The following is a 17174-nucleotide window of genomic DNA, read 5'->3' as shown; positions in this document are numbered from 1 at the left end:
TTAGCAGAGACCTCCATTAGACCTGCTCTCCTGGCCGCTTTCCGCCCTGCAAATATCTAAGGACCATAGGGCCTTTTCTGTTTGATTAGAAATTAGGGGGACACCTTTGATATGGAGGAGGATGGCTCCCACCCTTCTCCCCGCCCTGACCTCTGCTTCATCCCAGATGGACAGTTCCTGCTAGAAAGGGCCACACTGCTAGCCGTAGTCCCCCTGCATCCCTGAGCCTTCTCGCGGTGAGGGTGACATTCCTGTCCAGAGCCCGCCTGGCCTGAAGGATTCACCCCTCCCTTCCCTGGCCCCCCTCAAAGCCTCCTGGGACCAGAAGGGATTAGCTTCCTGGAATGAGATCTGAAACTGTGGAATTCTGTCTTCAAGCCACAGGGGGCGGATTGGGCTGTGGTTGCTCTGGGTGCCTGGGGGCGCTTTGTCTTATGGGGTGTGTTAGACCTTGCCTGTGGACTGGGGAGAGCCTTCCTAATGTGTCTCCCTTGGAAACTGACTTCTCTGACCTGGAGGGGAAGGACCGATACCCTCCGATTCTACTGATGCAGGTTGCAAATGTCCCACTGAAATGTCCCCTAGGTGTCACTCTCCTGGTGGGTTTGGGTTTCGGCTCCCAGCTTAAACTGGCCAACAGCTTCTGATTCCCTTACTGGCAGAGGCGTTAGTCCCTGGAGTCACTTGAAAGGAGGGTTGGTGGGAATCACTTAATCTCTTCATGTTGAGCCAGAGACTGAGTTTAAACCCATGGTCGTTAAACCTACTCATTAACTCCTATTGGGGCTTTGGCCGTGGGCAGCGTCCCCAGAGAGAGAGAGAGTAGTGTGACTTCACACACACAGCTGGGTCACCCCTAGACCCTGCACGGCCCCTCCCATCTGCTTAGGAAGGAAGCAGAGTGCGGTCATCCAGGCATGTGGAAAGATCCATGAGGAGTGGGAGGTCTGAGCCCAAACTCTGCTTGGTCTCTGACCCTGTCTTCCATGAAGCCTTTCCTTGATGACCTCGCCCCTTAATGATCTCCTTCTCTGAGCCCAGGAACTCGTTGCCCTGAGCCGTATCATCCTCCATTTCAGTTCTTCCTGCCTCTGCTGGAGGGCTGCACAGTGCCCTGCTCATCCTGAGGGCTAAGGGACTCCTGGGAGATGGGGGAGTGAGTGGGAGGAGCACAGGGGGCCCAGACATCCCCCCACCTTCAACCACACTCGCTGTAGACCCACCCACCCAACCTGTGTTCAGATCGCCTGTCTGCCACTTATTGGCTGGGTGACCTTGGGCAAGTGACTTAACCTTTCTGAACCTCAGCTTGCTCATCTGTGAGATGAGCATTATAATAGTATTTACCTCACAGAGTCTTAACAGAGATTAGATGAAATAATGCATAAAGGTATTTCTCACAGTGCCCGACCAGAGTTGGCTTTCAGTGGAGGCAAACCAGGGCTACCCGTTAAGTTATTTCCACTGATTTTAAATACTGGATCTGTAGATAAATTTCATGTGGAAGAGGAAAAATGACGTTTGCTAGTAAAAAAGAAAAAAAAAAAGTTTGAGAGCCATTGAGTTCAATCAGCCCCTTTTATATACATCACCACAGATGCCCAGAGAGAACTTCCCCGTTAGGGTATTGCCTGATTTCTGTGTTTTCTGTCTTTACTGGAGAAAAAGTGATTTATAGTCGAGGGCTACCCTGGCTTCACCTTTTTTTTTTTTTTTTTTTCCAACGTTTTTTATTTATTTTTGGGACAGAGAGAGACAGAGCATGAACGGGGGAGGGGCATAGAGAGAGGGAGACACGGAATCGGAAACAGGCTCCAGACTCTGAGCCATCAGCCCAGAGCCCGACGCGGGGCTCGAACTCACGGACCGCGAGATCGTGACCTGGCCGAAGTCGGACGCTCAACCGACTGCGCCATCCAGGCGCCCCCTGGCTTCACCTTTTAACACCCTCATAATGTGCCCGACACCAGCTTCAGCCACTGCTGGTGAGGGTGGATCCTCCCTGGGCGGAGTCTGGTGACAAGACAGGGGCAGAGTGGACTGCATGCAGGTGGGCAACTCAGGTGCCTCTTCTGAGATCCAGGAAATGGTGGTTTCCCCCCATGACCATCCCGCCCAGCATCTCCGACTCCTCCCAGATTCGAGTCGCATCCTGGCACAATACCTTGTTTCACGTGATGTAGTGGGGACACCAGCCCTGCGCCGGGCCCTTCAAACCAAGGCTGCCCAGCCATCAGCTCTCTTGAAGCAAATTTGCCTGTGGCCTCTGGGTTTTGTTTTAGGATCCGATTGCTCTGAAGTAGCCCAGAGTTACTGATCCCCAAGAGATTCAGCTGCCAGAATTCCCAAGAAAGTTCCCCGAGTCTTAGATGCAGCCCTCCCCACCCCCCCCCCCAACTATCAATTCCTGAATCTTGAAAGACCCACAGAGCATCTCTGTAGCAGCCCTTTCCTGTAACAGAGGAGGAGACAGAGGCACAAAATGGCCAATGGCAGAGGGTGGACCGGTGTGTGGGGCTCCCATTTCTCTGTCTTGGGCTCCTTGTGCAACATCGAGCATCATTTCCGCAAAACGAGCATCAGAAGCCAATACACTACAGGCTGCTTTTCTGCAGTTCCACTTATCAACATTTTTAGCTGGGGAGGGAGGTATGGCCAGGGACAGAAGGGGAGGCAAGGTGGGAGAGAACCACAACCACCCAGGACTGGTGATGGCAAACAAGCCTGCTGTGTGGTGTAATTGGGTGCGCCCACGGCATTTGCCATCACTGCGGCCACCCCCCCCCCCCAACATCTAAGGCTCCCCATATAGGGGCCCTCCTCCAGAGGGGGCAGGACCTGGAAGGAGAAGGAAATGACGGCAGTGATGTTTATTGCAAATTCTCCACCAGGTGTCACATCTGGGCCACATGCCGGACCCAGAGGTTTCACTGATTCTCTTGGGGAGACACTCTTATTCCTGATAATCTTCCTGATAACAGGGGGCTGAGTCCAGACCAAGGTCCCACAGCTACAAGTGGCAGATCTGGGATCCGAACCCCCGTCTGTTAGGAATGTGGGCTTTCAGAGGCTTGATGAATAGAAAATGAGCCACTGATTTCATTCATCAGGACCCCTTACTGCCAGCGCCCCTCACATGGACCCCCCCCCCACACACACACACACACAGACACTGCCCAGTGGGCTTAGCAGGGAAATCAGCTCCATAGTCGCATTTCAGTAGCTGAAAGGAGAAAGCAGGCCTTTCCAATTTCAGCATCTTTGGGGGAGAAAGATGTATTTACCTCCCCTCTGTCTGAGCCCACTCCTGGCAATTTTCTCAAATATCCCTGCCATTTGTTAAAAACCCAGCTTGTGGCCCAGCTGGTGCACGAACAGCTGATGGAGGGTGAATGGTCGCGGGAAGAGGGAAGGTGAGGCCGCCTTCTGGTGGGCCCAGCACCTTCCCAGAGCTGACCGCTGCTCTTGGGTGCAGAAACTCTCAGAACTGTCCTTTCAAGCTGAAACGCTGAGGCCACACACAGCTTCACCTGGAAGGAGAAGGAAATGACGGCAGTGATGTTTATTGCAAATTCTCCACCAGGTGTCACATCTGGGCCACATGCCGGACCCAGAGGTTTCACTGATTCTCTTGGGGAGACACTCTTATTCCTGATAATCTTCCTGATAACAAGGGGCTGAGTCCAGACCAAGGTCCCACAGCTACAAGTGGCAGATCTGGGATCCGAACCCCCGTCTGTTAGTTGAAGCTGTGCCCGCCGGGCACCCTTCCCCTGGCGCTGTCCTTTTGCTGGCCCTTCTGCCATTCCAGACCCTGTCACAGAGGCCCTGAGGGCTGGGCAGGTGTTCCCCTTGCCTGCTGAGCAGACAGGCCCAGCACGGGCAGGGGTCATCAGCAAGGTCACAGGGGGCTCCCCGACCAGCCAGGCCTCGTTGCACAGCCCCGTAACCACGAGCTCTCACACATCTCGTTTGAGTCTGACCACAAGCCCGGGACACAGGGACATCATTATCCGTGTTCTGCAGAGGAGCCAAGTGACCACGCTGCACATGGCCCAGGGCCAGGTGGCGCTCCGCTCCTGCCCCTCACTGACACCCCGCTCTTCTCTTCCTCCAGTCCCCAGTCTTCATAGCCCAAGTTGGCCAGGACCTGGTCTCCCAGACGGAGGAGAGGCTCCTACAGAGGCCCTGCAAGGAAGTCTTTTCTGCCTGTGCACAGTAAGTGCTCGCTCCCTCCCCAGACCGAGCATCGGGGCCCTTCAGCCTCCTCTGGGCAGCCACACAGCCTCCCCCCCGCCACCGACAGAGCCTGCCTCTCCCCCACACCTGGCGTGCTGGGCACCAGGGCAGGGCTTCAGTGCCCGGGGGCCCCAGCCAAGCCACCCAGCTGTTTGTATACTTCTTATGAAGGGAAAAGATACCAAAGTTCCAAGTCCAAAGAAAACATCTGCCTCAAAGGGTGTTGAAAGCAAGTGGTCTCCAGGCTGTTGAGACAGAGGAATGTGTAAAAACTTGACCCCGTCTGGGTGGTTTGGAAGTCCTTCCCGGCCCCCAACCCCCACTGCTGCCACCAACCAGAGCTGGGTGGTGCTGCTGCAGGAAGGGGGGCTACAGGCCGCCTTCTCAGTCACCCCATCACCTTGTCTGCAGGCCATACAGCGATCCTGATGCAATAGCAGACAAATCGGTGCATGTGCTGTTGGCCAGGCACCAATGAAGTCCCCACTGGTCCCTCACACACATACTATGAAGGCCTGAGCCACTAGGCACACACACGTTCATGTGTCCACATGTGTACCCTTCCGTATAAGCCAGTATGTGTACCAAAATCTTCTGGAGCCTCATCACCTCTGGATGAGTCTGGGGACTTGCTGTGCGCCCTTGGTCACCCTTTGTACCACAGACAACCAGGCATCTGCTGTGTGTCTGACGCCTAGCACAGGGGATACCATGGTGAGCAAGAACCCAGTCCCAGCTTTCAGGAAGCTTACAGCCAGGCAGGAAAACCAGTGCCCCTGTGCACTGTGGGAAGAGCCGGGAGCACCATCATGAGAATGGACATTTGGGGAGGGCCAGCTGGGGACCCAGCCCTGGTAGGTGCCAGGGACAGACCCCCCATAAGCAGAAACAAACGTGGTTGCTGCCCTCTTGGAGCTGGCTGAGGGTTAGATCTGACAGTGGGTGAGGTCCCTGGGCTGTCACTGTGACCCCGAGGGAGTGGACAACCTGGTCCCCTACACTAGCCCCTGCTGTCATGTCTGGCGGGACACAGTGTCCCACATGCCTCTACTGTATATGCCCCGCACTGTACCCCCCCCCCCCCGCCCCCGCAGCCATCTGCAGGTCCCAAGTGCTTGGGCTACACTTGGTCAGCATTGCCACTTTTTTTTTTTTTTTTTTAATTTGAGGGAGAGAGGGAGAGAGAAAGAGAGAGCCCAGGCTACACACGCCAGTAGAGGAGAGGGGGAAAGAGAGTCTCTGAGCGCAATGCAAGTCTCCATCCCATGACCCTGGGATCATAACCTGAGCTGAAATCCAGAGTCAGACGCTCAACTGGCTGAGCCACCCAGGCATCCCAGCGTTGCCACTTTTTAAAGGGAAGAAGCACATCCATCCCTGCCTGCAGCCAGTTTCAGAACCCTCCCTCCAGGCCTGGCCCAGAGCAGGCGACCAGGAAATTCGGCTGTGGAGATGGAAACTTCCCAGGGGCTTCACTGGTCCTGGACCAGATCCAGAGCCTGGGATCTCAGGGGCTGCATCCCTGCTCTGCCCCTACCTCCCACACACCCCTGCACCCCGTTAAGTACTCCTCTGTCCTCATTGCAGCTCAAGAGTCCCTTCTTGGGGTGCCTGGGTGGCTCAGTCAGTCGGTTGAGCATCCGACTCTTGATTTCAGCTCAGGTCATGATTACATGGCTGGGGGTGGAGGGTGGACCTCACTTAACCCTCTCTCATGAGCACATGCCTCTGCAGCGGTTTATTAGATGTTTGTTACTTGCTGGTTGTGCCCCACATCGCGATGCCAACTTCGTGCTCACGGCTGTACCCCACGCCTAGAGCAGTGCTGTGGCAGGTACCCAGTTAGGGTTTGTAGGATCAGCCCATCACTTTGGCAGGATGCTGGGCCTCTGAGGCTGGTGGTTAACCTGCTGGATATATGGCTCCGTCCGTCTGCTTAAGGTCAGGATTATAAAATGTTTGTTGGTTCCCTCCGAGCTAGGTCTGTCCACGACTACCTGAAGGGCGAACCATTCCATGAGTATCTGGACAGCATGTATTTTGATCGCTTTCTCCAGTGGAAGTGGTTGGAAAGGTGAGTGCTCCCCTTGTACACCCACCTACAAGTGTGTGCCAGGGTGTGGGGGGCAGGGGGCGAGAGTACATGCCTGTCACCTGAAAACCCACATACAAATCCGTTACCTCCATGGGTCCATGGTTCAAATAAAATTAGCCATCCTCCTCCCGTTGCTGAAGTTCTTGGCTATTCTTCTAGAAACGCTCTGTTCTTATTAAAGTGTACACGCGATTCACACCCTCATACATGCATACATACTTATCCTTATTTTTTTGGTTCACTGTCTTTGGGAATTCTTCCTCTGCCAGTGAATAAAGAGCTGCCATATTTTTGAGCAAATTGCACATCCCTTATTTAGCCCAATCCCCTGTTGATGGACATGGAGATTGCTCTCAATTTTATGTACCATCTTCCCTAAATAATGAATAGCTTTATACATATGTCTTCCTGCCCTTTTGCAAGTACGTCCATAGAAATCTCTAGCAGAGGAATGTCTGGTCACAAAGCACTGCTTTTAAACCACGAGGGACTGCTAGATTGCCCTCCCAACAGCTGCCCCCATCTCCAGTCCCACCAGTGCCCCAGTGCCCTCTTCCCTCTCAGCTTCATTAACACCAGTCTCGTGCCTTCTCATGTGAGCATCGGGCTTTCCTTCTTGTTTATGTTTTCATCTCTGATAACGGGTGAGACCAAGCATCTTTTCCTGTTTTACTTGCTGCCTTTCTGCTGCAGAGTGCTCTCGCAGACATGGTGGTGGCTTGGCCTGACAGCTGCGGCCTCCATGTGACGGATGAGGAGGGAGACCCACAGAGAGGGCGTGGTTGGCCTCGTCACACAGCAGGCGAGCAGTGCAGCCGAGGGGGACCCCCAGCACCAGGCTCTGCCTACCATACTTTTGCAGGATTTGCAGAACAGTGCGATGCCTATGTTGTATCCGTGCTGGGCTCAGCTGCGGGACGAGGGTGGGAGCATCCCCTCCCACAGCCCAGGGTTCCCTGTGCCAGAGTTCCGACACTCATGGGTATCTGGGCACGTTTTGGTTAGAAGGCAAGGAGCCATCTTGCTTCTGTGTGTCACCACCTTTGCTGGCCAAGTGCCCTGCAGACTCTGAGGAAGCCGCAGGACAGGAACGCCCTAGAAACCCCATTCATGACCCTTCCCTTCCCACTTCAGGAAGCCCAGAGGAAAACACCCTGTTCTGTACCACTGCGGGGGGGGGGGGGGGGCATTTCTTTCCATCCCCACTGGTGGGAATTGACAGTGGAACAGGGGAGAGTCTTCTCTGTTGGCCACCCACTGCCACTGGCCCCCTCACACATGCACATCATGGCTCCAGGAGAGCCAGAGAAGTGAGGGGTCAGTGCAGACATCCTGCTGAGGGCCCCAGAGCCACAGTCTGGGTCTGAGTCCCGGCTCGACCGTCTCCAGAGGGACCTCAGGAAGGGTTGCTCACCTCTCCCCTCCTCAGTCTCCTTATCTGAAAAATGGGGATAATAATAGTGCCTGCCTTTGTAGGCTTGGGTGGGGATGAGATGAACTAAGCATAGCCCACGCCTAGAATAAGGCAAGTGCTCCAGAAAGGTCAGCCGTCTGGCCCCAGGAAGTCAAACTGCTGGATACAGTTGTTGTGGTTGCCGTTGAGGTCATCAGTGTCGCTGTGGCTGTCATCCTCAAGCTTCTGATATGGGAAGGAACAGCTGGCCCTTGTGTTTCTGATGATCACAGGAAAGTCTGGTGGGGACGTAGTCATCGTGCCCCCTCGCCCCGCCCCAGAGCCCTAGGCTGTGTGCCACACGACCCGATCTGTACCCGCCTTCCCAGGGTGGCAGTGTGGGTGTGAGACGCGGGGTGTGGGCTCTGCGACATCCTTCTTGGGATCCCGGCTTCGACACCACCACCACCCCCCTCATGACCTGGGGCAACTCACTTCCCTTCTCAGAGCCTTGGCATTCTCGCCTGCAGAAGGGGGACAGTCGCACCTCCTGAGGCAGGCGTGAGGATCACATTAGTGTGCATGCAAGGTGCTTCAAGCAGTGGGGACTGTTGCCGTAAAGACCCCCAGAGGAGACATGTCCTTTATTCCTGGAGTTTTAGTAGGGATGTCTGACTACATCAGCCTACAAAGCTGCCTTTTCAGTATCTCCATTTTACTGAAGACACGAGCCTCAGAGAGGTTGATCGATTGACCCTGGCTCACACGCAAGGGCCTGGCACGGCTGGAACCTGAACCCAAGGTTCTTGATCCAGTCCTTCACCCAGTCCTCATTCTACCCAGCACTCTGTTCCAATAGAATCCTTTAGCTGTGGCCACTGGCTTGCATTTTACTTGTCTGTACTGAACACTCGAAATGGGGAAACAGACTTTTTGAATCCGTGCGCTGGCTGCAAAGAAGTCAGGCCCTTTTGTGGGCGTTAAGTTGTTGAAGCCGGTAGGGCAGGACTGGCCTAGAAATGCCCCAAGTGACTGACAACAGCCTGCTTCCTCCCTTCCTTTTTTTTTTTTTTTTTTTCCTAACAAGATCATGGCCTGTTGGTGCTGCCCTGTTGAAATATTAAAGGGATTTTTTTTTTCCCTCCCAAGGTTAACCAAGAAATTCCTCGGAAATTGTATTACACTCATTTCCCCTAGCAGAGGAGCTCTGTGGTAATGTCGACCGACTGTTTGTTCTCCATGTATCGTAAACTGTTAGGCCCGGGCGCCTTCATGTGGTTTCGAGGGCGGCTGTGGAAAGGCTTCCCAGGGCCACATGGCGGGTGCAGCCGTATGGCAGGCCTCGCTGCAGCCCGTTTGCTCGCGTGCAGAAGGACATGGGGCCGGGGAGAGCCCTGCGGAGGGGCGGCCCTGTGCTCCCAGAGGGGTCGGGCCCCGCTTCCTAAAGAAACAGAAGAGACGGCGGGTCAGGGCGCGTGAACTCCAGGCAGAGCCCTGGCGTCTCAGGACTGTCCTGAGAGAAGTGTGGTGCCCAGGACCTGAAATCCAAATCCTCCTCGGGACCCAGCAGCCGGAAAGGTTTCCACAGAAGCTTCATTCAGGAGCTGCTGGGTGAGCAGAGGCTCACTGGTCTTTCCCAAGCTGACCCAATTATTTGGGCCAATTCAGTCACACCCCGGCCTCTGCCCTGGTCCGGCCTCTGGGGTGGGGTCGGATGCTCAGAAATAGTCCTGGAGCTCCAAGAGCTAAGTTCAGCATCCTGAAAGTGGGTTGTTCTTTAGCCGCTCATGGTCCAAGGACACTCAGGTTTTTCCATATCTTCGCCGTTGTGAATAATGCTGCCGGGAGCACGGGAGGGAAAGTGTGGCAAATACATACAACGGAATATTATTCAGCCTTCAAAGCGAAGGAAATCCTGCCATTTATGGTAACAGGGCGGGGGGGGGGGGGGATACCCGGAGGACATTACACCAAGTGAAATAAGGCAGACACAGACAAATACTGCCTGATCTCACTTATATGTGGAATCTAAAATAACGTCAGAGTCCTAGAGGCAGAGTAGACTGGTGGTTGCCAGGGGCTGGGGGTGGGGGAAATGGGGAGACATGTAGGTCAAGGGGTATAAAGTTTCAGTTCATCGTGCGAGATGAATACGCTCCGGAGATCTGACGTACAGCGAAGTAACACTAGTTAACGGTACTGTATTGTGTGCTTGAAATTTGCTGAGATGGTAAATCTTAAGTGTTCTCACCAGGGAGAGAGAGCGAGAGAGGAAGAGAAAAAACGGTAACTATGTGAGGTGCCAGAACGTTGGTTAGCTTGATCGTGGTGATCGTTTCACATGTACATGCATCGTTTGTGTACGTGCATCAAAACACCAAGTTGCATGCCGTTTGTCAGTTATACCTCAGAAAAGCTGGGGTGGCGGGGCGAAAGGAAGCTGGTTATTTTTAACCAAACAGGCCAGTGATGAAAAAGCCCAAGCTGTCTGCACCATGGGGTTCTTCGAGGCAATTTTAGATGACTGATTATTTACTCTGTGAAGTCCCACCCTGGCCTCATAGAGGGCCTGCCTGATTAGACATCATAAATGGCCTCAGCTAATTAACACGGGGGGTCAGGAGACACAAAGCGATGATTACTTCATAAATCCCGCTTTGGGCAGACAGGACCGTCTAGTGTTCTGGAGCTCAGGGGGAAATGTGATAAAGGGACCCTCGGGGGTGGAAAGGCTGGGGACCGGTGGTAAAGGATGACCAGCAGCCTTTCTCCCTGGGGACCGGAGGTGGGCAGGTGGGCGAGATGTGCAGGTGTGGGGAGGACTGCTGTGCCCTCCCTGGGACACTGAACCTCTGTGGCTCCTGGGCCCCTCCCTTCTCCCTGCAGAGAACACAGCTTCTTTCTGAGCTTAGCCACCTGATTTTCACTGGGGAGAGAGAGGGGAACCACACGGAAAGTGTGGTGAAGCAGCTTTAGCGCACATCTCCAGGCCTCCACTCTTCCCTCCAAGCCGGCGAGGACTGGCAGGTGTCCCAAGCCGCAGGGGGCCGAGGGCGGGTGGCCGGGGATGTGAACACCCAGCCGCGGAGCCGGTCCTCGGGGGTCCCACCCACAGGGAGGATTCCTGGCTCTGTCGGGAAGTTGTGCGATGCTGCTGCTGTTGATTTCTTGTGGATTCTGCATCTCCGCAGCCTGAGACCCATGTTGGATTCTTGCTTTTTTCCAGGCAACCGGTGACCAAGAACACTTTCCGGCAGTACCGAGTGCTGGGAAAAGGGGGCTTTGGGGAGGTGAGTGAACGTCCACGTCTTTGGAAGTTCCCAGACTCTGTCACTGTTTTTGTCCCTTCTGGAGGCACCTACAGTGCCCTGCGCCCCCTGGTGGAGAGGGGGGTGGGGCGTAGGGCCTGGAGGTGCCACCAAGGTGAGACACGAGGCTGTGCCGCAGGGCCCGTGGGACAGAGGTCCTCTTGGAACCAGCCTCAGTCAGGGTTTGAGTCTGAAGAGGAGAAACGGGTGTTCTTAGCTGTCTTTGGAGGGAGGAGTGGCCAGATGCTGCTGTTAATAGGTGCTGTTGTATTTTGTCTGATGTTCCCAGACTGGGAGGCAAGGCTTGTTATTCCCATTTTAGGGATGAGGAAAGCTGAGGGTCAGAATGGTTGATAACCCGGGCCAAGGTCACACAACCAAAGAGGCGTGGAGTCAAGAAGACGAGACCCCAAATGCCCCGGCTCCCGTTCTGCTGAATTACAAAGTCAGGGTTGTTGGGGGTCCGACACCAAAAGAAGCTTCCCTTACCAGCAGCTGGTGCCTGGAAGTTTCCAGTTAGCAACGGCCGCATCCAGTTGGAAGCGTGGGACGGAGAAAATCTAGTTGCCTCTGAGAGAGGGACAGTACTTTAGGCCTTGGCCAGTCCTCTAAACATCTGCGTAAATGGCTGATGGTGCACCTTCAAGGGCCAGGATTCATGTGAAGGACGAAGGAGGGAGGGTAAGGGGGCACTAAAGCCAGATCTTGAGGGCAGGGCCTGGGGCAGGGGTGGGTCCAAGGCCAGGCATCCTTGGGCCCCGAGACTGGGAACACCCTTAGGCATATCAGTTCCCAGCCCTGCAGACCCAGCCACGGAAGAGCCTGGGGCAGACCTCCACCTGTTCCGTACCCTTGTCGTCTTTCTTGCACCTCAGGTCTGTGCCTGCCAGGTCCGGGCCACGGGAAAAATGTACGCCTGCAAGCGCTTGGAGAAGAAGAGGATCAAAAAGAGGAAAGGGGAGTCCATGGCACTCAACGAGAAGCAGATCCTAGAGAAGGTCAACAGCCAGTTTGTGGTGAGTGTCCAGGCCCCAGCGACAGGCCACCCTTCTGGTGACCAGGGCTTCCGTGCCTAGGGAAGGGAGTGGCCGTCCAGTGTGGCAGCAGTAAGCTGCGGAAAGGCGGCCAGGCATTCCCTCCATCACAAGGCTACTCGTGGTCAATTGTGGCTGCCTTGGTCCTGTCACTAGAACTGGCCTGGCTCCCCTCTGTGTGGGACCATGGCCTCTGTTCTCCGGGACCACCTGGGAAACTCCTCAGGGGACAAAAGCAGCCCACCTTGGGCCCGGCCAAGGAGCTTTGTTTCCACAGATCCCTGTAGGCTGGTTTCATCACAGGGGAGACCTAAGCGTCAGTATCCTAGAGAGCCGCCATCTGTTTACGTGCCTTGTGTCACCATGACCAGGCCAGGCTCTGCTGCAGGAACTAACCCCCAGCTCGAAGTAGCTGGAAACAACACGGGCCAGCGTCACACACGTAGGGTCCAGCCAGATCCGGCCACCCTCCCCCACCTTACAGCTGCCCCACCTGGAGTCTTGAAAGCGTGTGCCGGGGGGCTTGCCCAGGGACCCTCACTGCCTCAGCTGCAGGAACATCCCTCACTCCGCCCACAGGCTGTTGGCCAGAACCAGTCCCTGCAAGGGACAAGCCAGCTGCAGGGAGGTGTGGAAGAGTACGTGGGTGTTTGGTCAGCTCGAAATGCCTCTGCCACACGTCACTGTAAAAAACAATATATATGTACGAGGTCGACACTCAAACAGCACAGACAGGCTCAAACTGAAAACAAAAGCCTCTGTCTTTGGGTAGCCATTCCAACATGTCTGATTCATGTATCGGCTTTATTATTTTTAGCCAGGGGAGTCCTACCGACATCTTTCGCTGCAGTAGTTTCCCCTTAAATTGTAGGTCTTTTCCTGTGGCCAGATCTACGGTGGCACCTCTTTTTTTCACGCTGCGCGCCATCCCCTGCGACACAGCAAAGAGATAAACCATAAGCTGTGCAGCCCGTCCCCACAGATACAGATCGGTTCTGGTCTCCAAGCCACTGCGAACAAGGCTGCCGTGTCACCCCTTGAACATGCCTTTGGCACATTTCCGTGTGTCCGTAGGACGTACTCCCTGTGGAGGAAGGCAGTGTCAGAGGGTGTGCGCGTTTTCCATTTGGAAGCAGTTCCCAGATGGCTCTCCGTGAAGGTTGTGCCAGCTAAACGCCCACCAGCTGTGTGGGAGCGAGAGAGGCCATCAACCCAGTGCTTCAGTCGTTCCCCGGAGGGCGTGGTTCTGTAAGGCGACGCTCAGAAGAGACGGGAGCGTGCATTCTCCCCGTCATCTCAGGCTGCCCTTGGCTGCCGGCCCCATCACACCGGCAGTGTGATGGTGCTGTGCTCCCACCAGCTGGCATTTTGGCCCTAGGCCTCTTTGAGGCCAGAACCTTCCTCTCTGCTGCCGGCCCCCTTCAATTGGGACCATAGGTCACTGCCTCAGTGCTGCCTGTGGAACCCCCATCATTAAAGGAAGGGGCAGCACTGGCTCTCATAGGGGTTGGTGATGGTGGGTCCTCCTCGGGGGAGAAGGGCCGTGTGCCTGATAAATGGGGTGGCACATCATCAAGGACCCAGACCGCCTTCCACTGTGCCCTGTCCCCTGCCCCTGGCAGGGAGTCCCCGTAGTGCCCTCCAGGAGCCCTTCCTTGGTGATCGTAGGCAGGTGTGGGAGGGAGGGCCAGCTCAGAGGCTGGCACCCAGCACAGTCCCCAGAGCCCTCCCGCTCGGCTCCCGTTCTGTTTCCTTCCCTCAGAAATAATTCCCATCGTTCCTGACTTTTGCATCCGAGTTTTATGGCCCAGCCTATCCCCAGCCTGGTCCGTGGTGGCCAGATTTCATTTGTATTGGCTCCCTAAGTGGAGAGGGACGAGAACCACCCAGCATACTTTGCCTCAGACCCAGCCCTGCCGCCTCTCCCACAGTCTCATGGCCTGCATCCATCCTTGGGCAGCTGGTCTGCACCGGTAAGGAACTAGGTCCTGATGGTCCCTGTGACCGGATGTGTCCTGCATGCAAGAGGCGACAGTCTTTGCCAAACTGCGTTCCACTTCACAGAGTCCCACTGGCCACCTCCACAGCCTACTCCCAGCGTCCCCGTGACAATGAGACCCCAGCCCAAAAGGCATCTGGGCCCTGCTTTTCTTAACTGGCCAGCTAAGGCAACCCACAGTTTTAACTAAATGAAGCAGGCACGTGCTTTTGTCTGTGTAAACGTATAGGCACCATCTGTCAGGCTTCCCGAAAGGGCCGAGTACCAGCCTGCCCTCCCCTACTTTGCCTCCTCGCCTGGAACCGCCATATTGGAAGGTCCGAGTCCTTCGTCAGCCAAGAGGGGCAAGGGGCAGCGGTGCCGTGAGGCTGCCCAGGTGCAGGGCGGTGGCACGAAGCTGCTGAGAGCCCCCCCCACTCCGGCCCTCCCCCTCCAGCCTCGAGGACCCTGAGGAGGAAGAGTGGAAGCGGATAGCGGTGGCTGGAACCTCACCGCAGGGCTGTCTTGTGCTCCCAGGTCAACCTGGCCTATGCCTACGAGACCAAGGATGCGCTGTGCTTGGTTCTGACCATCATGAACGGAGGCGACCTGAAGTTCCACATCTACAACATGGGCAACCCTGGCTTCGAGGAGGAGCGAGCCTTGTTTTATGCGGCAGAAATCCTCTGTGGCTTGGAAGACCTCCACCGGGAGGACACCGTGTACAGGTGAGCGGGCTCGCCGCCTGGTCCCGCCACCAGCGGCTGAGCGGGGGCTGACCTTCCACACCCGGGGTCAGGCAGGGACCCCCGCCCTGGGACTCGGGGCCCGGCCGTCACCAGAGAAACTCACGCCCTGGACCACGTAAGTGAGGCGGGCTGCTTGGGGGGCCAAGTGTATGAAGTGCTAGTCCTTCAGAGTTGACGAGGATGGGCCAAGGCCACCGGTGCCTTCCAGCCCGGCCTGCCAGAAGCTCGGTGAGCCGGTCCCAGAAAGACAGTAGGATCGTCACCGCAGCAGCACGGACCTCGGTCCATCCCATATTGTTTGACTTTATGGGTTCCACAAGCAGTGGTTTTCAAACTTTTCTCACTGCCCCTCTCAAGGAAATTTGAAAATCTGTGTGCCCTCATACATCAAGGAGACATCCTAAATAGTATATCATTTGTTAAAACAGTGGCTGATATTTTGAAGCTCAGCAATTAACATCGCATTTTTGAAGGTAGCCAGTGGAATCTAATTGCTACAGCAAATGGATTTCCACCAAAAATGCATGACGGGGTGCCTGGGTGGCTCAGTCGGTTCAGCGTCCCACCCGAGCTGCTTTCGGCTCAGGTCATGATCTCACAATTCGTGAGTTCAAGCCCTGCATTGGGCTCCGCACTGACGGTAAGGAGCCCGCTTGGGATTCTCTCTCACCCTCTCTCTCCTCCCCTGCATATGCGCTCTCTCTCAAAATAAATAAATAGACTTAAGAAAATAGTTTTTTTTAAGTCAAAACACCTGACAGGGGTGCTTGGGTGGCTCAGCCGGTTAAGCATCTGACTTTGGCTCAGGTCATGATCTCACAGTTCGAGAGTTCAAGCCCCATGTCAAGCTCTGTGCTGACAGCTCAGAGCCTGGAGCCTGCTTCCAATTCGGTGTCTCCCTCTCTCTGTCCATCCCCCCCCCCCCAAAATTAAATAAACATTAATAATTAATTAATTAATTATAAAAAATGCATGAAAACTCTTTAAAGGTGAGGGATCTATCACTCTCTTCCCCACTCCCTTCCTCCCCCGCAGAATGTTATTATAACGTCATCTCTTTTTTGGCCTAAAAGTCTATCATTGAGCAGCATGTGGACCTGAGATGGATGGATATATATAAGATTTTTATTTTAATTTCCTTTCACCATAGGCTCTCAGTGTTAAAATAACTTGTGTTAAGTTGCCATTGTAACGATTTTAGTAGAACCCATTTCTTTTTTTTTTAATTTTTTTAAATGTGTATTTATTTTTGAGTGGGGAGAGGGGCAGAGAGAGAGAGGGAGACAGACAGAGCACCAGCAGGGCAAGGGCAGAGAGAGACAGAGACACAGAATCTGAAGCGGGCTCCAGGCTCTGAGCTGTCAGCACAGAGCCTGACTTGGGGCTCGAACTCACGGTCTGCGAGATCATGACCTGAGCCGAAGTCGGACACATAACCGACTGAGCCACCCGGGTGCCCCTAGTAGAACCCATTTCTGATTGGGGTCCTGGAGCAGGACACCATAGCAATCAGAGCGAAAAGGAGCCTGCTTTTCTTCTGTCAGTTGGAATCTGCCCATTGAGAAAGGGCACGTGGTGGGGAGATCCCAGAGAATGCCAGGACAGGGCCTTCTCAGGTTAGAGATCTAGAAATACACGTTCTTGAAAACCTCAGCCCACAGAGAACCCCCTGGACTGTTCCCGCAGACCCAGTGGACACACACACCCCAGTTGGAGACCTTTGCCACAGAGCTCTTGGCAGGGATGATCTTGGGAGTCCAAGAAGGTGTTGAAACAAGAAGGAATGGCCTTGACCACCCCCCCAACATTCTCACGCCCCCACCATTCTCACACCCCCAATATTCTCACACCCCTGACATTCTCACCCCCCCCAACATTCTCAGCCCCCAACATTCTCACACCCCAACATTCTCAGCCCCCAACATTCTCACCCCCCCAACATTCTCAGCCCTCAACATTCTCACCCCCTAAACATTCTCACCCCCTAAACATTCTCAACCCCCAACATTCTCACACCCCCAACATTCTCACCCCCTCAACATTCTCACCCCCCACAACATTCCCACCGCCCAACATTCTCACCCCCTCAACATTCTCACCCCCCACAACATTCCCACCGCCCAACATTCTCACCCCCTCAACATTCTCACCCCCCACAACATTCTCACACCCCCAACACTCACACCCCAATATTCTCACCCCCTCAACATTCTCACCCCCCACAACATTCCCACCGCCCAACATTCTCACCCCCTCAACATTCTCACCCCCTCAACATTCTCACCCCCTACAACATTCCCACCGCCCAACATTCTCACCCCCTCAACATTCTCACCCCCCACAACATTCTCACACCCCCAACACTCACACCCCAATAT

General features: G+C 54.9%; 1 protein-coding gene across 1 annotated transcript in view; it reads left to right on the top strand.

The window, feature by feature from the left end:
- GRK5 (G protein-coupled receptor kinase 5) overlaps nt 1-17174 on the top strand; it is a 214751-nt gene that overhangs the window by 178936 nt on the left and 18641 nt on the right. The window contains exons 5-9 of the mRNA XM_060641356.3: nt 4118-4218; nt 6221-6313; nt 10954-11017; nt 11911-12051; nt 14585-14775. Of these exons, the coding sequence (XP_060497339.1) occupies nt 4118-4218; nt 6221-6313; nt 10954-11017; nt 11911-12051; nt 14585-14775 (590 nt within the window). The remainder of the gene's footprint in view (nt 1-4117; nt 4219-6220; nt 6314-10953; nt 11018-11910; nt 12052-14584; nt 14776-17174) is intronic.

This window comes from Panthera onca, chromosome D2 (genome assembly GCF_046562875.1).
Source record: "Panthera onca isolate mPanOnc1 chromosome D2, mPanOnc1 haplotype 2, whole genome shotgun sequence".
Classification (NCBI taxonomy): domain Eukaryota; kingdom Metazoa; phylum Chordata; class Mammalia; order Carnivora; family Felidae; genus Panthera; species Panthera onca.
Note: the sequence above shows the minus strand (reverse complement) of the source record. Positions and strands in the feature narration are given on the sequence as shown.